At 37.1% G+C, this 20,821-nt stretch overlaps 1 protein-coding gene across 6 annotated transcripts in view; it reads right to left on the bottom strand.

Annotated features, from left to right (window-relative positions):
* The window catches only part of LOC138707872 (protein argonaute-2-like), a 129,983-nt gene that overhangs the window by 3,767 nt on the left and 105,395 nt on the right, over positions 1-20,821 (bottom strand). For 4 of the 6 annotated variants that reach the window (XM_069837902.1, XM_069837892.1, XM_069837873.1 and 1 more), the window contains 3 exons: positions 19,054-19,290; positions 11,794-11,981; positions 9,705-9,827 (listed from right to left, as the gene is read on the bottom strand). In XM_069837902.1, the coding sequence (XP_069694003.1) occupies positions 9,725-9,827; positions 11,794-11,981; positions 19,054-19,290 (528 nt within the window). In that variant the 3' untranslated portion in view covers positions 9,705-9,724. Of the gene's footprint in view, positions 1-7,054; positions 7,181-8,978; positions 9,090-9,704; positions 9,828-11,793; positions 11,982-19,053; positions 19,291-20,821 lie in introns of all 6 variants that reach the window. The other 2 variants (XR_011334410.1, XR_011334409.1) reach the window with 2 other exon arrangements.

Below are 20,821 nucleotides of genomic sequence, written 5' to 3'. Positions count from 1 at the left end.
AAGCACCTTAACCAACTGAGCCACACCGGTGGCTTCTTGTGATTACGTTTTGTCTTTTTTTATAATATTGTCTATTATGTTGAGGCTGTATGCATTCTCTTGTGTTTGAGAGAATGTATTTTTTTAATAATGTAGTCTTGTTGGTTCATTGGTATGTTGATTATTTTGTGTACAACGGATCAAAATATGGCATGTTTGTGTGTGTGTGTGACTATGGTTGTGGGTTTTCTATAAATTTTGAATGTATACGTAGTTCTCAAGTGCTAGTGTGTAGTGTAGTTTTGGGTGTATTTTGTGTTGGTGTAGGTTTTCAATCTGTCTTGTTTCCTTTGTATAGTATTAGAATATCATCTACGTATCTGTGCCGATATCTGCATGTTTGTTGTTGTCTTTATTGTTGTGTACGAAGATTTCTGCTAAAATGCTGGAGGTGGTGATACCATGGTAAGCCTTTGGTTTCAATGTAATACAGTAGAACTTGGTTATAACGACATCCAAGGGACCTTAAACATTATGTTGTTATAAACGAGTGTCGTAGTAACCGAGATTCACATTATCAATCTAGTGAGGTGGAAAATGAAAAATAACAAACTTAATTAGACTTATTTTAGATTTATGTATTGACTTTTAAGCCTACAATGAACATAATAAAATACACGTAGGCCTACAATTATAAATACAGTATCCTGTATTAAAACAGTTTGTTCAGTACTCACCAAACTACTTTACTTAGAAGTGAACTAATCAGTCATTTTATTTTGTTGTCTTCTACTTGCCCAATACACACTTTCTAGGGCTAAATTACGTTCTGTGTTCATAATTTCAGTTGCATTTTCATTGCTCCCTTGCCTAGCTTCATAGAACATGTTCATAATTCTAATGACTTCTAAAGCGTCACTCACTTCTTTTAGTGGCCATACTGCATTAAAATGCGTGCACTTAGTGAAAACTTCCTGTCGAAACTGATCTAATACCGCATGAATTCGGGCAGGTTACAATGGGGTGGGGAATCCGTCTGCATTCCAGAGGTCTATGACAGAAGGGGACTGTAAAGAATTTGTCAGGGTCAGATTTCAACAAAATATTTCTTAAAATACTTTGGTTCTTAGAAAATCTTATTCCAAACTGAGGTTGAAAATGACGTTATATCCGAGGTAGACGCATATGCGTTTGTCGTATTAAGCAAGATAGGAAAGCATATGTCTTATGGGGAATTAGTTGGGACCACAGAATATTTGACGTTATAGGCGAGGTGTCGCACAAAACGAGGTCGCTATAACCAAGTTCTACTGTATTTGTTGTTTTTATGTGAAGCAGTTTAGCTTTTTGATAGTGTCTGTAATCTAGATGATCTCTTGTTATTGTTGAGCATTTGTTAATCACATGGTGCCACATTAATAACAATTGTAATTTTCCCTAATATGTTTTCGCGGGATATCAGCCGAGTTAAGATTTTGGAATGCTCCAAGCTTTCGACTGCTATCTCTGCAGCCATCTTCAGGGAAGAGATGTCCGAACAGAAAGTCGAAAGTTTATATAGATGTTAGGCTGTCTCAGGTGAAACGGGATTGGTTGGCGGATCGGCCAATCCGGGGCCGGGAATTGTCATCGCTCGTAAGCTCCGCCCCTCCCGGGATTCCTGCGTGAAGTTTGGCGGGCGGCGAGCCCTGTTCCGCCGGTTGGAATCGGTTGCCGTCCTCGGTCCGTGATCTTCATGACCTTGATTGTAAGAGGGCCTGAGTTGGTCTAAGGCCGGTGTCCATGCCTGACTGAGCTGGAGTCCACTGTCTCTGTTAAAGTTGTTTTTCTCCAGCTTGATCTCTATGGCCTCCTTGATTGTACGATCCCAGTAGTGGCTTGATTTGTTAATGACCTTGGTGTGGTCAAACAGTATTTTATGCTCCTTTTCTATGCTGTGTTGCGCCACTGCAGATTTTTCCGGGTAATACAGCCTCGTACAATCAAGGAGGCCATAGAGATCAAGCTGGAGAAAAACAACTTTAACAGAGACAGTGGACTCCAGCTCAGTCAGGCATGGACACCGGCCTTAGACCAACTCAGGCCCTCTTACAATCAAGGTCATGAAGATCACGGACCGAGGACGGCAACCGATTCCAACCGGCGGAACAGGGCTCGCCGCCCGCCAAACTTCACGCAGGAATCCCGGGAGGGGCGGAGCTTACGAGCGATGACAATTCCCGGCCCTGGATTGGCCGATCCGCCAACCAATCCCGTTTCACCTGAGACAGCCTAACATCTATATAAACTTTCGACTTTCTGTTCGGACATCACTTCCCTGAAGATGGCTGCAGAGATAGCAGTCGAAAGCTTGGAGCATTCCAAAATCATAACTCGGCTGATATCCCGCGAAAACATATTAGCGAACCAACGCCGAGAAAGCCTCAAATCATACAAATTGTAATTTTCATGCCCTTTACTTTCTTTCTTCTTTTTAAATTTAATTATCTATCTTTATGGTATGTATATTTATTTGTTTTTAGAATTTGAGTCTGTAAGGGCTACCCTCAATGGGGGGCAGTTTGTAATTTTATTAATTTATTACTGTCTCTTTATTGGTATGTTAGTGTATAGGTTAATTATGTCGAATATGTTTGTTCTTTATTTTATTGACCAAGTCTACTTATTGTTATTTGATTTTCAAATTTGATGTTGTCCATGTGCAATGCTAATTTGTGTGCTGGTGCATTATGGTTTACTAGTGGTCTAATTAGAATGTTTTCTTTGTGTATTTTGGATAGTGCGTTTAGTCTCAGTGCTTCAGATTTTATTTGCATTAGTTGTGGACGTCTTGTTTGTTCATGATTGCAGTAGTTTCCTTTATTTACTTCAACGAAAGTTAGGTTATGTTCTTGTTTGGTTTTTAGGGTGTTTGTTATGTGTTCTTGTTTGTTTGTTTTGTTTACGTTTCTTATTATGTCTTGTCTTATGTATTCTTGATGTTGATTTTGTGTATTTTGTATTGCTGTTTTTGCGTTTATGATTGTTTGTGTGTAAATGTAGTTTGTATGAATTTGTGTTATGTTGATTCTTTATGTAGTGTAGGCAGTGAAGAATGTTTCTTTCCATTATGCAGTAAAACTGCCTTGAGACTAAGTTGAGTCAATGAAAAGCCTTCACTCTTCAGGAGTATAGTCAATCTGAATTTTCTCTACTAGGCTAAGGACATCACTATAATAAACTAAATCCCTATCCATTCAAAACTAGCAATGACAGACTGCCTTTTCCTACATAATGAGGCTTTCACATCCTTTTTCAGTACATTCCACTCTTGGAGTCTCGATCCAAGTAACAGTGCCTTCATTTTAGGAAGATGCAAGCCTCGAATTACTGTTAAGTCATTTAACTCAGATTGGGTTATTAAATGCGGCTCTCTGGTACTAGGCATTGAAAAATGTTTTATCATCTCTTGAAGATGAACTTGATCCAACTTCAGATGAAATTTCTCAAGATTCTGGTTCAGATTCCATATCATATTCTTGTGGTGGTTCTGGCACAGGCATTGATTCATTTACATCTCACTGCAATCCTCTTAAGGTAAGCGTTCACTACATCGTATTGCATGCATCGGACGAATCACACGGATCGGAAAAAGACTATCTTTGCTGTAATTGTTATGTAACCACGTTCACTACATCGTATCGCACGCATCGCCTGTCGGCAAATCCGTCCATGTTTCTCAGATGGGCAACTTTTCCGATGCGTGCGATCATGGCCTTCTTTAATAAATCAATTTTAATTGATCAACTGTTACTATTATGATGTGCCATGTTCAGTGTCGCACCAAAATGGCAGATGGAAAACTTATTTCGCGTGTAGAAAATTGCAAAGAATTATATAATTTGAGGCGTTCCCATTACAGTAATCAAGTCGTTTCTTGCAAATATATTATGTAACCAATATCTCTTTCGTTTCTTCCTCTTCAATTAAGACCCATGAAGCAATTACAAATTCTTATTCCGCTAACAGACGTAATTAATAGACCTAACCTCAACTCCTCTGCTTTCAGTAATGTCAATATCGTATGTCATGTTTTAAACAGCTGATAGGGGAATCCGATGAGGCGATGAGGTGAAGCGTTACAGTGAACGCACTGCACTTAAAATATCTGTTGCGTGCGATTCGTACGAGGAGTGCGATACGATGTAGTGAACGTTTACCTTTAGGTGACACAGTCTCCAGCAATTCTCATCTGTGCCCATATTTTAAAATATTATTAAATACGAAAATAGCTTGACTAAGGAACTTAAAAAAGAAATATAATCCTCTAATGATGTTACATAATACATTAATCTAAACATTTTACCTTAAATGTAACTCAAGTAAAAGTGTATATATTATATCAATTTAAATGCATTTTAAATAAAAAGATAAAACATTTTTCCTCAAAAACTGTGAGTGATCGAGATTTTTATCATCATATCCGAACTCAGCATTGCTGAATATTTAAAAATTACCACAAATTTCAGCAGAGAGAAAATACAACTCAGACAACTGAATGAGATCAATGATGCAAAGCGTAGCTGGCTTAGTGCAACACACACTGTATCCTTTGCCAGACTTAAAAACAAAGAAAATGTCGGAAAAACTCAATGGACTACCTGTCACATGGCAATCTTGTGGCTTAATAAGAATGCCTGTAATTTAGGGTTGACTCAATCTGTATTTGAACCTAAAAAAATTAATTCATTTTTATAATTTACAGACAAAATTTTTACACAAATCTGGCTTTCAGGTAGTAGCTCCCTGTAAAGCAGGTTTGAATAATTTCAAGGAAAAATTGTTCTGGGGCCGGGTATCGATTCCGGGACCCTGGAGGTACGTTAACAGAAAGCCACAATTTAAAGTCACACAGTATTTGTGTGCACTCACAGTTGAGTTCTGGTGTCTTGTCAGCTCATGTGAGTTGTGTGGATATAAAAGGAAAAATTGTGACTGTGTCGTGTATAGTTCCTGGGGTAGCTCAGTCGGTAGAGCGTTCGCGCGCTAAGTGAAGGGTCCCGGGATCGATACCCGGCCCCGGAACAATTTTTCCTTGAAATTATTCAGACAAAATTTTTGTTCAGAAATGAGATCACTACACATTTTAATAACATTTCTTAATTCAGTTGTTGCCAAACTGTATGCCTTAAGTTATCAAGAGCTAGTTTAAGAAAATTAATCTCTCAATTGTATTTACATCAGAAGAAAGACATGAAAAATCACACTGGATCTAAGTAGCACAATACAGTTGGCACCACTGATTTTGGTAGATGGATTTTGTTAATCTGAACTTCAGAGTGAGTTACACAGTGATGCGAGGTCAGTTCATATCTTGGTCACACGCTGCAGCAGCAGTGCGGAGATTGTAAGAGTAAATATACATGTTTGAGTATCTGAACACTGCTGAACAATCACCTCCAGAAGCTATGCATATATCTCTAACTACAGTATGATGTATCTAATGTCTACCCACTTTACTTGCGTGATTCGGGTTCTGCATACTGAGGATAGATGGCAGGACTGTGACCCACTACATATGATGTTGTACTATATCACCTTCCACAAACCGTATCTATAGTTGCGACACTGTTATTTCCAGTGTGACTCCGCCTCTTTGCTTACGTCTTAGGAAGTGAAGGCTCTATAAAGTCTAGGTAGGTAGTATCATTCGCCATTTTTGTTCTTTCGTTGCCGAGCTACCATACGAGGAATCTATTTGCCACACCGTTAAACATTATCATGTCGTAGCTCCTATGATAATAAATCAAACGCACTGTAATTCAGCAAATAATTGAGCGGCAAATAACGTCTTCGTGTGCTTTCTGCGAACGCCAACGAAAGAGTCAAAATGGCGGGCGATTATATTAAGTATTTATCGAGCCTTAAGAAATGAATAACGTCTTCATAAGCGAATCACAAGATGCACATGTTTAAATGTAGCCGACCTGCAACATGATTGGCTGCCGGAAATTAGAGCAACGGGACTATAATTATACTAGATACAATTAAATCTTCCATCACTGATTTATATTTTAACTCTTCCACCCCAGATATTCCTTCCTCTTCCATGAGCTAACTGTTGTCACAAGATTCGTCACTGCTGTCAATAGCTACTCTTCTGTTAGATTTAGTTTTCTTCCACTTGAAAACCCAGTTCTTTTACAATTTGTTGTAAAGCTACTGACACTAGCTTGGAACCTAACTGTGTCTTAATCTTTTGACTGCTGGGACTATTACATCCCGTGTATAAATATTCTGAATAGAATAAATATGTCTAATACCACATTTATCACATCTTTCCTCTTTAAGATCGCCAGTAATTTCAATGTCTCCTCAATATCTGAGACAGTGCCTAAGAAAAATAAGAACTTCACATTCTCATTTATCAGTTTATTGCACATGATATAATTAATAATAATGAAGACCATTTTTTAATCTGGCTGGAGATAAATTGTCACTGTACTTATAATTTATAATAAAAACCCATTAAATTGTTATTATGAAATTTTATATTTTAAGTGTATAATTCCAGCACAAATAAGAACTACTCGTATGAACAAAGTTCGACTTCCAGTTTATGAGAAGTTGCTATACGTAGATGGCATGCCAAAAACCATTTTCCATACCAGGGATGGTGAAAAGGTGTATTTCCGCGAAAATCTGGTAATATATTTCGTAAAACTTCGTTTACCCTCACCATGCAACCTTCAACAGAAAAATGTTGCACTTATTAATTAAAGCACGTTCTCATGTTCATCCATTTCCATTACTCCTTATGGAACATGAAATCTCTTGCCTCTTTTGGTTATTTAACACTCTTGAAATTAGACACGTCAGAGATTTCTGTACTCGTTCTTGTACTTGCTGAATGTTTGTTATGAATCTTTGGGAACACAATTCGACACAATTCATACCTTTTTTTCGCCCCTTACTTCATGAAGTCATAAACATTAGCAATAATTTCTTCATTCTGGCTATGCAATGTTTTTCTTTTAATTTAGAAAATATAGGAGACATACTCAAAATTTTATTATTGTGAATGAAAGTCACTTACAGCATGCTACTGAATTCACTTGGATTGTACTGTGGCTGATCGTTATGTTTCATAATAATGATACGAGGTGGTATCCAAACTATTCAGGACTGGTGCTGCCATCTGGATAGCAGTTGCAGTAGTGTTCTGAAACGACAGATGGTAGCACTAGCTCAGCTGATCAGTCAGTGTGCACAATTTCATGCAGCTGGGTGGATGCATTGAGATTTTACAATTTTTTTGTGATACTCTGCCTGTGGTGTGTTGCGATTTCACGTTGGCTCTGAGAAAGGAACAGCGAGTGTGCATCAAATTTTGTGCGAATTTCAAGAAAAGTGCTACGGATGATTAAACAATGATTAAACAAGTTTTTTGGGAACAAAGCATGATCCGTACATGTGTGGCATGCTGGACATCCAATGAAGACGACAAACACTCAGAAAGGCCCATCAACTGCACAACGCCCGATTTTTTCTCAAGAAATCAAACAGTCAATTCCAAGTACTACTGTGATGTTTTGTAGCGGCTCTGTAAAAATGTGCGAAGAACTTTGGCGACAAAGGAACTGGCTGTTACATCATCACAATGCACCCTGTCACACTTTCTTGTTCGTCAGGAACTTTTTGATGTTTATGTGAGGGGTTTGGACTTTTTTCATTGCTCGTCACAATAAAAAAATTAAGACAACGTTTCGAAGGGTGGTTCTCCCTTCGTCTTCAGGTGGAAGGAAAGAGAGAAAGGAAAAAACCTACTGTTGGGATCGTTACGTACAGCTATTCTGTATCGTTGATTCCTGGCTTCGGTGGAGATTCTAATTAAGAAAAACCCGAAGTCATTAGCAGTATATTGGCACTAAACCAAACAGAATAAAAAAGATGGGCGTGAAGTGGCTAAAAAATTGATGAAAGACACCCAAAAGGAGGGGGCGGGGAGCTAAAAAATGTGAACAAGTGTTATGATACCTCGATAGAAAATAAAAGAAGGTAAAAAAGGAAAAAAAAAACTAGTAACAAGGACATGATAAAAAACTACTACTGCCACCTAGCGGTAGCAGACATAACTACTAACTACTAAGCTGCAACACTAGGTTGCGTTGTCTAATGGTGGAGATGACCCCAGATGGTCTACGTGGTGTTGGTGACAGCATTCTTCCCTTTGTATTGAATATTTCTGATGTCTTGTTCCACTATGGGTAACCAAATATCCGGAAGAATTAGACTAGGTTGACTAATGGCATTGTCCGAAAAACTCATATGTGCGGCTTCCTTATATTTCCTCTGTGTCAGAGAACGCTCAGTTTGTAGGATTGAAGTATTTTCCCACTTTATTTTGTGTCCGGATTCAAAGCTGTGTTGTACTATTCTTGATTTATCTATTAAGCATTGTTTGAAGTTGTACTTGTGCACCTTAATTCTTTTGACCAAAATCCAGATGACTGTTGACCCCCCCCCCCCTCCTATTCGCCTGATTTGGCACCCTGTGACTTTGCTCTATTCCCTTGATTGAAAGTCAAGTTGAAAGACAGGCGGTTCGACATGAATGAGATGATCCAAGAAGAAACGCAGTCAGTGCTGAACACCCTCCAAGTGCACAACTTCCAGGATGCATTTGGACCAGTGTGTATGTGAAGAAAGGGAGGGTAATGGCAATGGCGATGGCGATGGCGATGGCAGTCATTAGGCCCAAAGTAAGTTTCTGACCAGAATATTTTGGATACCATCTCATGTAAGTGGAAGGTGTGAAAATACGAACAACAGAGTAATTATTGCAACTCATTCATACAAAACAGTGGCTCGTTCACTGGGCACTGACAATACGGTTATACGCCAAAATCAGTGGTGCTGGCTGTACCTAATTTTGTTAGAGAAAAGAAAAGAAAAAAAAAAAGTCGAAAGGAAAGCATAAAGGTTCATAAGCTAGAAATCATTTAACTGACTTAATTTACCTTTAGTAGCTAGTTTTAAGTTGTGTGTTACAATTTGGACATATTTTACTCATTTTAAGAGCATAGATGCATACATATTAAAGGTGTCTTCAGAGCATAAACTTCCTAACACTAGTTATAACATAAGAAAACAAGTTTTGAATTAGATGAGTTGAACTTTCGAAACGAATTGTCATTATAACCTGAATTTACATGATTTTAATAATAAAATTATACAATTTAATAATACAATTATCTTTTCAGAAACTGTGACAGTTTCAGTGAAGAAATGGAATAATATGAAGCTCTATTGTGTACATTTTTAAGCAATAAATAGTGACAGATAATTTTTCTTCCATATTGAATCAAAGCAGAAATATATTGAGGCTATCAAAGGCAAAACTCGCCTCATCCAGGTAAAGTGATTTGTCAAAAAACAGGAAAAACCGTTATGGATATGGACAGTTTTGCATTTGATAGTAGTTTTCTGAGCTCTATGGAAGAGGAATTAGACAAGATTTGCACAAACCGACTATAATATCAGTAGATAGAGAGCTGCAAGAAGTACAACATCCCATATGTAACTCATTTTTTTAAATTTTGGATAAGGCGAGTTTTGCACTTGATAGCCTCATATATAAACAACAAATTTTATAATACGGTATGTATAGAAATGTTACCACATAGAAAAAAGTTTAAAATTCCAATAGGAAATTAGTTTAATATCAATTAGAAATATGATATTACCTGTATATGCTGTTTGTTTCTTACACAAAATACATGGGACTGCTTGTAATAATATTTCCCAAAGCTGCAGTTTCAAAGTATTTTCTCTGCTCATTTGCAAGATTTGTCATTGTTATGGTCCGCCTGAAATAAATAAAAGAATAAGTAAGTAAATAAATAAATAAATATATATATAATGTTATAAAATGTTTCCTGCTTTTAAAGCAGTTACAGCACCATTAAAGAACGTATTGGTGGAGGAAAGGATGGGCAGCTTCGAATTTCCACGAATTTCAAAGTGGGCCACATCTTTAAAATTAACACATTCTGTACTTTTGCATTCTCACATTTTCACAGCAAACATAATGTCGAGGAAAATTGATTTTGAACATATAAATGACGTTCTGTATCCCCTAGGGTTTAAGATACAATCGTGTAAGTGTAAAAAAAGTATAACAAAAATAAATTAACATGAAAAGTATAGGAATTTTGCTGGGACTTCAAAAAACATATGTGTGAAATGTACATAGAATAAGTTTTACTGTATCTACCAATGATGAGAGAAAGGACACCAGTAGGAACTGGCTAATGTTACAGGTGATTTTTTTTTTTTTTAATTGAACAACATGCTCCATTACAGAGTAATACTACATGTTTTAGATTTTCCGTTTCCTACGATAAATATACATTTGGATACATTGATATTACCTAAGGAAGATAGAGAATTAATACAAATACATATATATGGCTTAACCGAAATAAAAAGAAAAGAAAGTATATATACATGATTGGAAATATTGCAATTGGTTTTTTTTTTTTAACAAATTGATAATTGTATAAAAATTGAATGATAAATGTGTGTATCCTAGTTATAAATGCATTGCTACAATTGTTCAAAATCTATTGAATTTATAAAGGCAATGAATGGTTGAAGATGAAATTTTACAAGTTGATATTTGTTAGGTGGCCAACTTGCTGTCTTCGAGATGCTGTTACAGGTGATCAATTTCTATGAACAGAACAGAGTATACAAAATCTTGTACCCTGTAAGAATTGTCTCAATGTGCGTGGCAATTACGCTGAAATGTTAATTAAAGAGAGTTGGTTTTGAGCAGGTGACAAATGTGTGTGTGAGTGTGTGTGTGTATCTAATGCTCTGGATTTTACAATGAAGTCATCATCCTTCTTGCCTCCCAATATTTTGATGGAAGGTCCACAAATATCCTAAGAGTTTCACAATTAGCCAGGTGCTCCATCTCCATGTCCTCTTCTCTGGTGCACAGTAAAGCATTTAGGTGAATTCAGTACTCCAATACGATGGAGGTGTTTACTGAGGCAATCATGACCAGTACGGGTAATCAATCTAAACATGGCCACGGCAGATTTTCGAGGTAGATCAGGAATTAGTTTTGGATCTTTTAATGATTCTTTCAATTTTGATGTTTTGCCTGTTCGCTGTTACTTTTTCTTTTTATGACTCGTTTTATTGATTCATATGGGAACTTGAAATTTGTTTTTAAGTTGATTTTAGTTCCTTTCTTTGCTAACATATCTGCTTTCTCGTTACCGTTCAGTCCATAGTGGGCCGGGATCCATTAGAAGACCACTTTTTTATTTAGCATTTGAACTTGTTTTACCATGCAATGAATTTCTTTTATTTTTTCCATTTTAGGGGATGTAGTTGAGCTGATGGACTGGATTGCAGCTTTGGAGTCAGACAGGATGACTATGTTGACAAATGTAGAATATGATAAAAATGCAAGAAGTTTTTAAATTAAGCCTTATTTTAATAGTCAAACTATTTATTTTCTGGATGTGACATTATGTCATAAAATTGAAAGTGATGAAAAGCAAAACAAACATTCCTCTGAACTATATATACTTCTGTATTCAAAATAATCACAAAGCACGTACACTAGATACATGCTGCAGGTATATATACTATAAAAGCTTAACTTTTCAATTATTTGAATGTATTTGTATGAAATTAATCATTTCAACGAAATTCTGAGTACAGTGAGCATGGGCTCGAGCAAATTCTCAGCTGGTGTTCATAATCTCTGTGGATTTCACTGCAAATTCTTTAATTTAATGGAAAATGTGTACTAACCCTTCAATATATGCACGTGCTCGAAAAGCTGCAAGATGTGCATAATATGTGGGAGCTGGGTATGATACACTGCGCGTGCATCTTGAGAACATGTGACACAGATAATAAGTAAGTGCTTCTATTTCATCTGTGCTCATATTGTCATCATCATTCCACAACATGTGGTATTTTGTAGGTCGACTGACACCCTGAAAGGAGAAATAAATAACGATTAGACACATAAACAAACAGGGCAAACTGAAACATTTTCAATTGCCAAATAGGCCTACATGGACGAATATGGGGGTGCGTCATAGCATCGAGGTTAAGGCATTGTGCTGCAGGCTGGAAGGTAGCGAGTTCGATTCCTAATAGGGTCGTGGATTTTCTCCATTGATCTAATCCTTGTGGTCGTACTATGGCCCTGAGATACATTCAATCTATGGGGGGGTATTTCTTTAGAAAAAAAAAAGGCAGCAAGCATATAAGACATAAGCATTATGAAATATGTAGAACAGATGGCAGGCAATCAGCCTTCAGCTGTAGTTAACACCACCTGAAAGCAAGATGGAATCAAACCTCCAGAATGGTGTCGATCAAAGTACAAACCAGGTGGACACTGGGATAGAGTCACCAAACTAGGGCTATCCTGGCCAAAATGGGACATATGATAACCCTAAAAAAATACATAAATAAATAAAATTAATTAATTAATTAAGACCCGGTATTATAAATATGGTTAATCTGAAGATTGAATTAAACCAAAGTTAAACCTTAGAGTTTAACTCAATGCGCCATATTACAGAGTCTCGGTTAAGTTAAACTGTAGTGGAATACGATTGGTATTACTGCTAATAATAATAGTTTTATTTTCCCTGGCAGAGTTAAGGCCATCAGGCCTTCTCTTCCACTCAACCAGGATCAAATCACATGCAGAAAAATCATACCGGTATACAAATATTAACTTAAAAATAATAATAAAAAATGAATAATTTCGAGGGAAAAGTTGTTCCGGAGCCGGGTATCGAACCCGGGACCTTTGGTTTAACGTACCAACGCTCTACCACTGAGCTACCCGGGAACTCTAACCGACACCGATCCAATTTTTCCCTCTATATCCACAGACCTCAAAGTGGGCTGACAACCGTCAAGCAACCAACTTCGAGTGCACACTGACTCCGTGTGACTTAAATTGTGGTTTTCTGTTAACGAACAGTGACGTGTATTATGCAAATCAAGATTTCAGGTATAACTCCCTGTAAAGTTGATTTGAATAATTTCGAGGGAAAAGTTGTTCCGGAGCCGGGTATCGAACCCGGGACCTTTGGTTTAACGTACCAACGCTCTACCACTGAGCTACCCGGGAACTCTAACCGACACCGATCCAATTTTTCCCTCTATATCCACAGACCTCAAAGTGGGCTGACAACCGTCAAGCAACCAACTTCGAGTGCACACTGACTCCGTGTGACTTAAATTGTGGTTTTCTGTTAACGAACAGTGACGTGTATTATGCAAATCAAGATTTCAGGTATAACTCCCTGTAAAGTTGATTTGAATAATTTCGAGGGAAAAGTTGTTCCGGAGCCGGGTATCGAACCCGGGACCTTTGGTTTAACGTACCAACGCTCTACCACTGAGCTACCCGGGAACTCTAACCGACACCGATCCAATTTTTCCCTCTATATCCACAGACCTCAAAGTGGGCTGACAACCGTCAAGCAACCAACTTCGAGTGCACACTGACTCCGTAAGTCACACGGAGTCAGTGTGCACTCGAAGTTGGTTGCTTGACGGTTGTCAGCCCACTTTGAGGTCTGTGGATATAGAGGGAAAAATTGGATCGGTGTCGGTTAGAGTTCCCGGGTAGCTCAGTGGTAGAGCGTTGGTACGTTAAACCAAAGGTCCCGGGTTCGATACCCGGCTCCGGAACAACTTTTCCCTCGAAATTATTCAAATCAACTTTACAGGGAGTTATACCTGAAATCTTGATTTGCATGATTTGAATAATAAAAAACATAATAAAGTAAAAAGAGAGACTGAATACGTATACACAATCAGTAGGAAAGGAAAGAAATGGAGACGATCGCTGCTGTTTTATTATGTTATTGCTGTTAAAATGGCAGATGCTCGTGAACAATCTCCATTAAGAAACATCTTTGTTCTTCAATAACAGAAAAAATATCATAAAAAACTTGTAGAGAACCAATACTGCTTACTTCAGTATGCTTGTCAGACTTAACCTCAAATAGCTTCTTAATGCTGGCTACCAACTTTATACTCCCAAACACACTGCAACCAGAATAAACCATGCATGACCATCCGTGACTGAACTCCAGCTGACTAATGAACTATAATATGAGTGGGCGTATTTTATAAGTTGTGTAGAATGTTTATGAAACAGAAGTCTGTCAAATCATAAAATTATTTTTATGAGTTTAGATTGTTACGTAATATTATTAGTGTGTTTATAAAACAATCCCAATATTTCATGGTAAATTTTACCAGGAGACTGTCTGCCACACACAGTACAATGCGCAATAGGCTTACATTAGGTTTATGGATACATCCGAAATCTTCCATCATTATCAGAGGAAAAATAGCGCAGTGCAACTATATAATAACTGATGCAGAGGTTCAACAGAATGTTTTCAAAAATAAAAAGGAAATCGTTTCCCTTTTCAAATAATCTTTAAATTCAAACCCTAAAATACACATATTTTAGCACTTTTTCATTTTTTTGTTGCATGTTGTATTCGAGTTTCAATTTTTCGAAACAAGGAAGATTAGGACAGGACGTCTACTTAGAAAGCCTAAATCTGTTTTAAAACTTATGTTCATTTATATTTCAAGATGGTGCACTCAATTTCGAAAAGTTCTTGGTCACTCAGTAATATTGATCACTTCCTCACCATCACTCATAAGATTTCTGAAAACATCTGTCATGTCCATTGTATAGCGGAAGCTCCATCTTGCATTGTTGAGCCTTGAACTGCAGTTTAAATGGCAGAAGACTGCCAATCCAGTTAAACTCAAGTTAACTCAAGATTAATGGTAGTTCATGTTGTTTATAATATGAAGCAGAACAAAAGACTTGAGTTTAAATTGAAAGTGAGGTTTAAACGGTGTTTATAATACCAGCCCTAAATACATAAATAATAAAAATAAATAAGTGAATATGTAAGTAAATAAGTAATTACGTAAATAAATAATACAATTTTCTCCTTCTACTGCAAGGATAGATATTCAGCAAACCCAGATATCCTATCATGCATCATACACCTACCTGAGCAGCAGATAGGAGAATGCTGCCAGATATGATATGCACTGGGGAAATAAAATATCCCACGTGGACCAAAACTACTATTGCAATAGGCTGAGACAGTTGGCAGCCAGGTTAGTCTCTTAAGGGAAAGAAACTCCATACAACAATAACTAAGTTAACTTGGGTACAAAGAAGTGATAGCCACACAACCAAGCTGTCCTATAATGACAAGGGCCTACTGCATAAAAGACACTACAGTCGAGCCGTTCTTATTTCCGGCGTGGCCACGCCTTCTCGACTTTTGGCGCGACGAAGATAGGCAATAGCGGTGTTGCTAAATCTCTATCAAGCCAATAGTGAACGAACGCAGTTCTAATAGCTGGTTGTCAAACAATCAGTCGGTAGTGCAGTGTTATTGTTGTTAGTGCTGCGTTATCGCTGAGTTTTCAGCATCACAATGCCGCGGAGGAGTCGGAAGGCCATCAATTCGCAAAGCAGAGAAATGATTCTTAGCGTTAGATATTATTTCGAAAATGAACGTGAAAATAAGGGTAGTTTATTGCCTTTAATGCAAGTGGTGCAAAGAAAAGCTGATGCGTGTGATGTGAACAAGTTCACGGTTTCTCAAATAACGACAGAGAAGTATGGACAATCCGGCAAAGAAGAAAATAAACTGAGAACTATGGCGGCGGCAGGTACTAACAATGATTGTAGCGATCTAGGCGTAGCACCTCTAAATTGAACAATACTGGTAGGCAAGGTTCTTCGTGTAATTTTTTTATGTAGCAATGACTTATCATAACAAAATTTTTAACACTAACATATTTTACTTAATTTACACGTTGTGTGGTTTTAGTTATTCATTCACAAAACAATGTTTATTTATTATATTTTACAGCTTTCTCCTATTTTAGTAATTTCTAATATTGTTTCCGTATTTACGAAAATCGTTACTTCAAATGGTCGTAAAAACCAATTATAGCACAACATGGTAAGTCTTCTGTGTCCTGGGATGCTAGGATCAACAATAACAATAATATATAATATTATGTATTCATATATTACTACTTATTTATCGTAGGAAATAATTTTTCGTTCGATGTCTAAGACTAGACATGTGCTAAAACTTCGTTAAGAGTACAAGGGTAGACTTGACAACGCAGTAACATCCATTGTGAGCGGGAAGCGGTATGTCGTCTGCATAACCTTGACGACAACCACTGCCAGTGAAGCAGCATGTCAGCTGACCAGAAGCTGTCGTGTGATTTGCTGCCGGAAATTAGAACGGCTCGACTGTAGTGACAAGTAACAATTTACAACATATGGATGACAAATTACAAATTTTAGTAATTTCTGTTGCATAACACAATTTTACTAATCTGTCATGACTAGCATATTTTACAAGTGATAAACAGCCTTACTGACAATCCTATTTTAAAATAATGCGAAAAAAGTAGTGCTATAATACTATAATCTGTTTTATTATTTTTAATTCTGCATTAATTGAATTACTAAAAAAGAAAGGCAAACTTAGTCTACGATGCACACATAATATTCAACATTTGTGTGTTTCATTGTTAAAAAATTGCGCAAAATGATCGTAGCATCATCTTTCTTGATAAATTAAGAGAAGAAAAGAATATAGATTATTTGGACAGTTTTCTTACAATTTGACGAAGAAAGTAAAATAAAATAAATGGAGAAAATACCGCCAGTATGCTCCAATATTGGTCTGGTACCACCAAATGAGGAAAGGAAATATATGCAAGATAGAATTTGACCAAACTTTAGGAAGAGAGCTACGGTATGTATTTTCATTATTATCTTTCAAATGAATATTGCTAATTTCTTAATTAGGCCTATGTTTTTAATAGTCTTTGATTAAATTATTATTAAAATAACCTTCTCTTGGTTATAGACAAAATCCTCTGTGTTAAAGGACGTAAATAATGCTCTGCTGTAGCAAACAAATTTAATTCTTGACATTCAAAATCTATCTTTTAACTCGAATTCTTGAAAAGCAATATTTTTGCCTAAATGTTCTCCACCTACATACGAATTCTTCTTCTCTGTCACTATTTGAAGATTAATTCCTATTACATTAAAAATGTTATTTCTACACTTAAGAAAGTTAAGCAAAAAAAGACTGATTAAAAACGTACTCGCGATTCTAACTATTTTACAATTGAAACAGTTATTACTAGTGTTTATCACTTGTCATGACAAATTAATCAATGCAGACTTATGCAACAGAACTGACTGATTTTTTACTTACTTACTAATTTGTCGTCAATAAAGATAGTAATTTTAGCTGCATGCAATAGGCCCCTGCTTACCCATTTAGGGAACAATACAACGAAACGTTTCTCTGCGGTCATCCTTCGTAATGGGTGATTTTATTGGTCCGTGAGTCTATATATGGAAACTCCCTACAGTATTAACAATTTAAATACCCGTGCGAGAAGATAATGGCATGCACTATACCTTCTGAGTTGTGCGGGAGGAAAATAAGGCAATGTTGCAACTTTATTTCGAATAAGTCAAACACACACGTATTTTTTACTTGTATATTTCGGAAAAAAATTGCACGGAGTATTCGAGAAAATATAGTATACAAACAATACAAGGTATAAATGAAACATATAGTTTACAGATGGCAACACTGTTTGCAACCACCCAAGAGTCAACATCAAAAGTAATGCAGTTTACAGTACAGCCGATCGTTCTCCGGCCCTGACGTTTCTCGTGACCGAGGGAGACAGTGTTGCCGATACGTATAGACAGAATGAAAACTGTCACGCGCTCGCCGGCCGATTTTGTGGCGCGGAATAAAAACTAATTCGAACGCGTAGGCTTGCCTATAAATAATTTTACATATAACTTAGATCACAGCCTTCGTTAATGTACACAGCTAGCGTAGATCACAAAAAAAAAAAAAAAACTAATGCGGATGCGTATGTAAATCATTTTACACAATCGCATCTTTCGTTAATGTACACAGCTAAATAATTATAACAGAATAAAAACTAATGGGAATGCATATTTAAGTTATACATAGACCTACAGTATATTACCACAGACTATGGGAATATCTTTATAATGAAAGTCCAGTATATCAAATGAAATACTCTACTTTCCTTAGAATCTGTTAATACTCAAGTGGAAAGACGCCACACTTTTAACGGTTGTTTTTCTCAACTTCAAAGCGTCACAAACTCTATCTACCACTTTCGTAACAGGGAGAAGAGGTTCTCCATTGTCTCGCTCCTTCTCAAAATATTCACGCAATCTGTATATAAATTCATGACTTTAGCTCTTAAAAGAGCCGATTTTTTCCTTCTTTGATTCTGACGACCACTGGCCATATTACTATATCAATAATTAGGTTTACAGGCACCGTAAATCGCTCAAGCACAAAACAACACAACTACTTCGCCTGTACTAAGAACTAACGACTCGTTCGCCACATGCTTCGCATAAAAAAAGAAGTGACAACATCGTGCTAAATACATCAGACGCTCATAGCTGGTTGGTTCTAGCAGACAACTTTAACCTCTAGTGCCAGCCTCTCCCCCAGCATTGCAAACTGCGATTGAATTAATCTTCGCATATCAGAACTCAAGTCTTGTAACAGCAATTTACAATAGAATTAAAAACATTACTTTAAACCAAACCAGTGTGTTTTAAGGTTAAAATTTAGCAGAATAGTTTCATTCACAGTGGAATTTCGAGGTTCTTTGCACAACATCAAAATGCCACAGGTTGGCAATGCTGGTCACTATCTTTCCCTCTCGTTCTCTCTTCTCTTTCCAAGCGAAATGTCAGAGCCAGAGACTGGTTGGCTGTAGTTTAAGTCATTGCTACTTTCAGAAGTAGTTCTCATGCTCACACATTACTGGCTATTTTGCATAAGGTTCGAAAATTTATAAGAATAATAATCACATTTTATGAAGAATGAATTGAAATGATAGCCATACCCATTCCTCTCACTACTTAGCAGATTAAGGATACTATACCTGAATGCTGGCATGGCTGACCAAGAAGAAATCCAATTCAATGGGATGTGTAATCTGCTCATCTACCACTAAACCTGGTGGTACATTGCGGTTTCTTCCATCTTCATCCTCCCTTCTTGTGGGAAAGAACCTGGTGTGATGACGTTTCTGAACTACTAGGAATGTTATCCTGGGTTTATATTCGGAATCCAGCGACATACAAGCTCGTTTAATTGCTGTCAACTCGCTATTCAAAACCTGTATGAACAATATAAAACTTCAACCTTTCCGTTGGCACAACTTCCTTCTACAGATTCATTTTCAAGTAAATTTTTATAAGATACAATTTTATTTTTAAATGCAATAAAACCTCGTGAAACCAGACTAATTGGGGGGATAAGTTGACAGGTTTAACGAAAGTCCGGATTAACTGAAATAACCTAAAAGAACAGCAGAAAGTGCATTAAAACTCTATTTATAGCAACAAAACGCGTTTATTATTATGTATATGAAGGGCATAGGCCTAAATACACTATACAGTACAGTAAAATGTAAAGCAATACATACAATGCAGTACAGTAGCGTGCAAATTAATCCTAACAACGTAATTACTTACGCAAAAACACTCAAACGGGATAAAAAAAGGATCTAAGACATACCTCAGTAATCTATGTGGCCTCCCTTGTTCCTAATAACAGCTCTGAGACGATTTGGCATGGATTCCACTAATTTCCCACAAATATTCTTCATTTCTTCATCGCGAAACCATACACCAATGAGGGCAGAAATCATCTTCTCCTTTGTAGAACAATCCATTTTTTGCATTCTTCTTTTGCAAATTGACCACACGTTCTCAATGGGGTTGATGTCGGGTGAGTTGCCTGGCCAGGGGAGTACCTGAATATTCTTCTTGTTGAAGAATTCTGTAGTTTTTCGAGACGTATGGCATGGTGCCAGGTCTTGTTGGAACACACCTCTGCCATCCGGAAATGATTTTTGCAGCTGGGGTACGATTCTGGTTTCCAATAAGTGAATATATTTGTCAGAATTCATCATTCCCTTGATAGGTATTAATGCTCCAGGCCCTTCATGTGTAAAACAACCCCAAAACATTACTTTAGGGGGGTATTTGGGTGCTTGTTGGAGATGAGCTGCTGTTACTTTTTCGGATCCTTTCCGTATGTAAGAAACACGGTGGCCGTGGACCTCGAAATGAGACTCATCGGAAAAAAGTACATTCTTCCAGTCATTCACTGTCCAGTGTTGATGTAATTTTGCCCACATTAAGCGTTTTTTGCACATAACAGGGGTTAGCAGTTGCTTCTTAATAGGCTTACGAGCCCTTAGTCCAGCTTCCAAAAGCCTACGCCGCACTGTTGTGACATGAATATTCGCCCCAGTGGTAGCCATTAACTCGTGGGTTAAGTCGACAGCAGTTAGTCTAGGATTTTATTTACTTTTCCTAACAATTAAACGATCATCTGCAGGTGAAGTCTTTCTTTTCCGGTCACAGTTTCCTTTTTTCTGGGGTGTGATGGATCCAGTCTCCCTGTATCGTTTTATGATCGAATTAACAGTAGCCAAACCGATGTGACATTCTGCAGCAATTTGCCTCTGTGTCATAGAAGAATGCTCTGCTAATGTTATAATTTTAGACCGTTTTCGTGGAGTTGTATCCATTTGTGAAGACGACAGAATGTACACAGGATTGTAGTATTAAGTCTTCAACACAACTGAAATGCTTATAAGTACAAAACAACAGGCAAAATGTCACATATTATAAAAAAAT

The sequence above is a fragment of the Periplaneta americana genome, chromosome 1, assembly GCF_040183065.1.
Source record: "Periplaneta americana isolate PAMFEO1 chromosome 1, P.americana_PAMFEO1_priV1, whole genome shotgun sequence".
In the NCBI taxonomy this organism is placed as follows: Eukaryota; Metazoa; Arthropoda; class Insecta; order Blattodea; family Blattidae; genus Periplaneta; species Periplaneta americana.
This window is presented reverse-complemented; position numbering and strand designations above follow the sequence as displayed.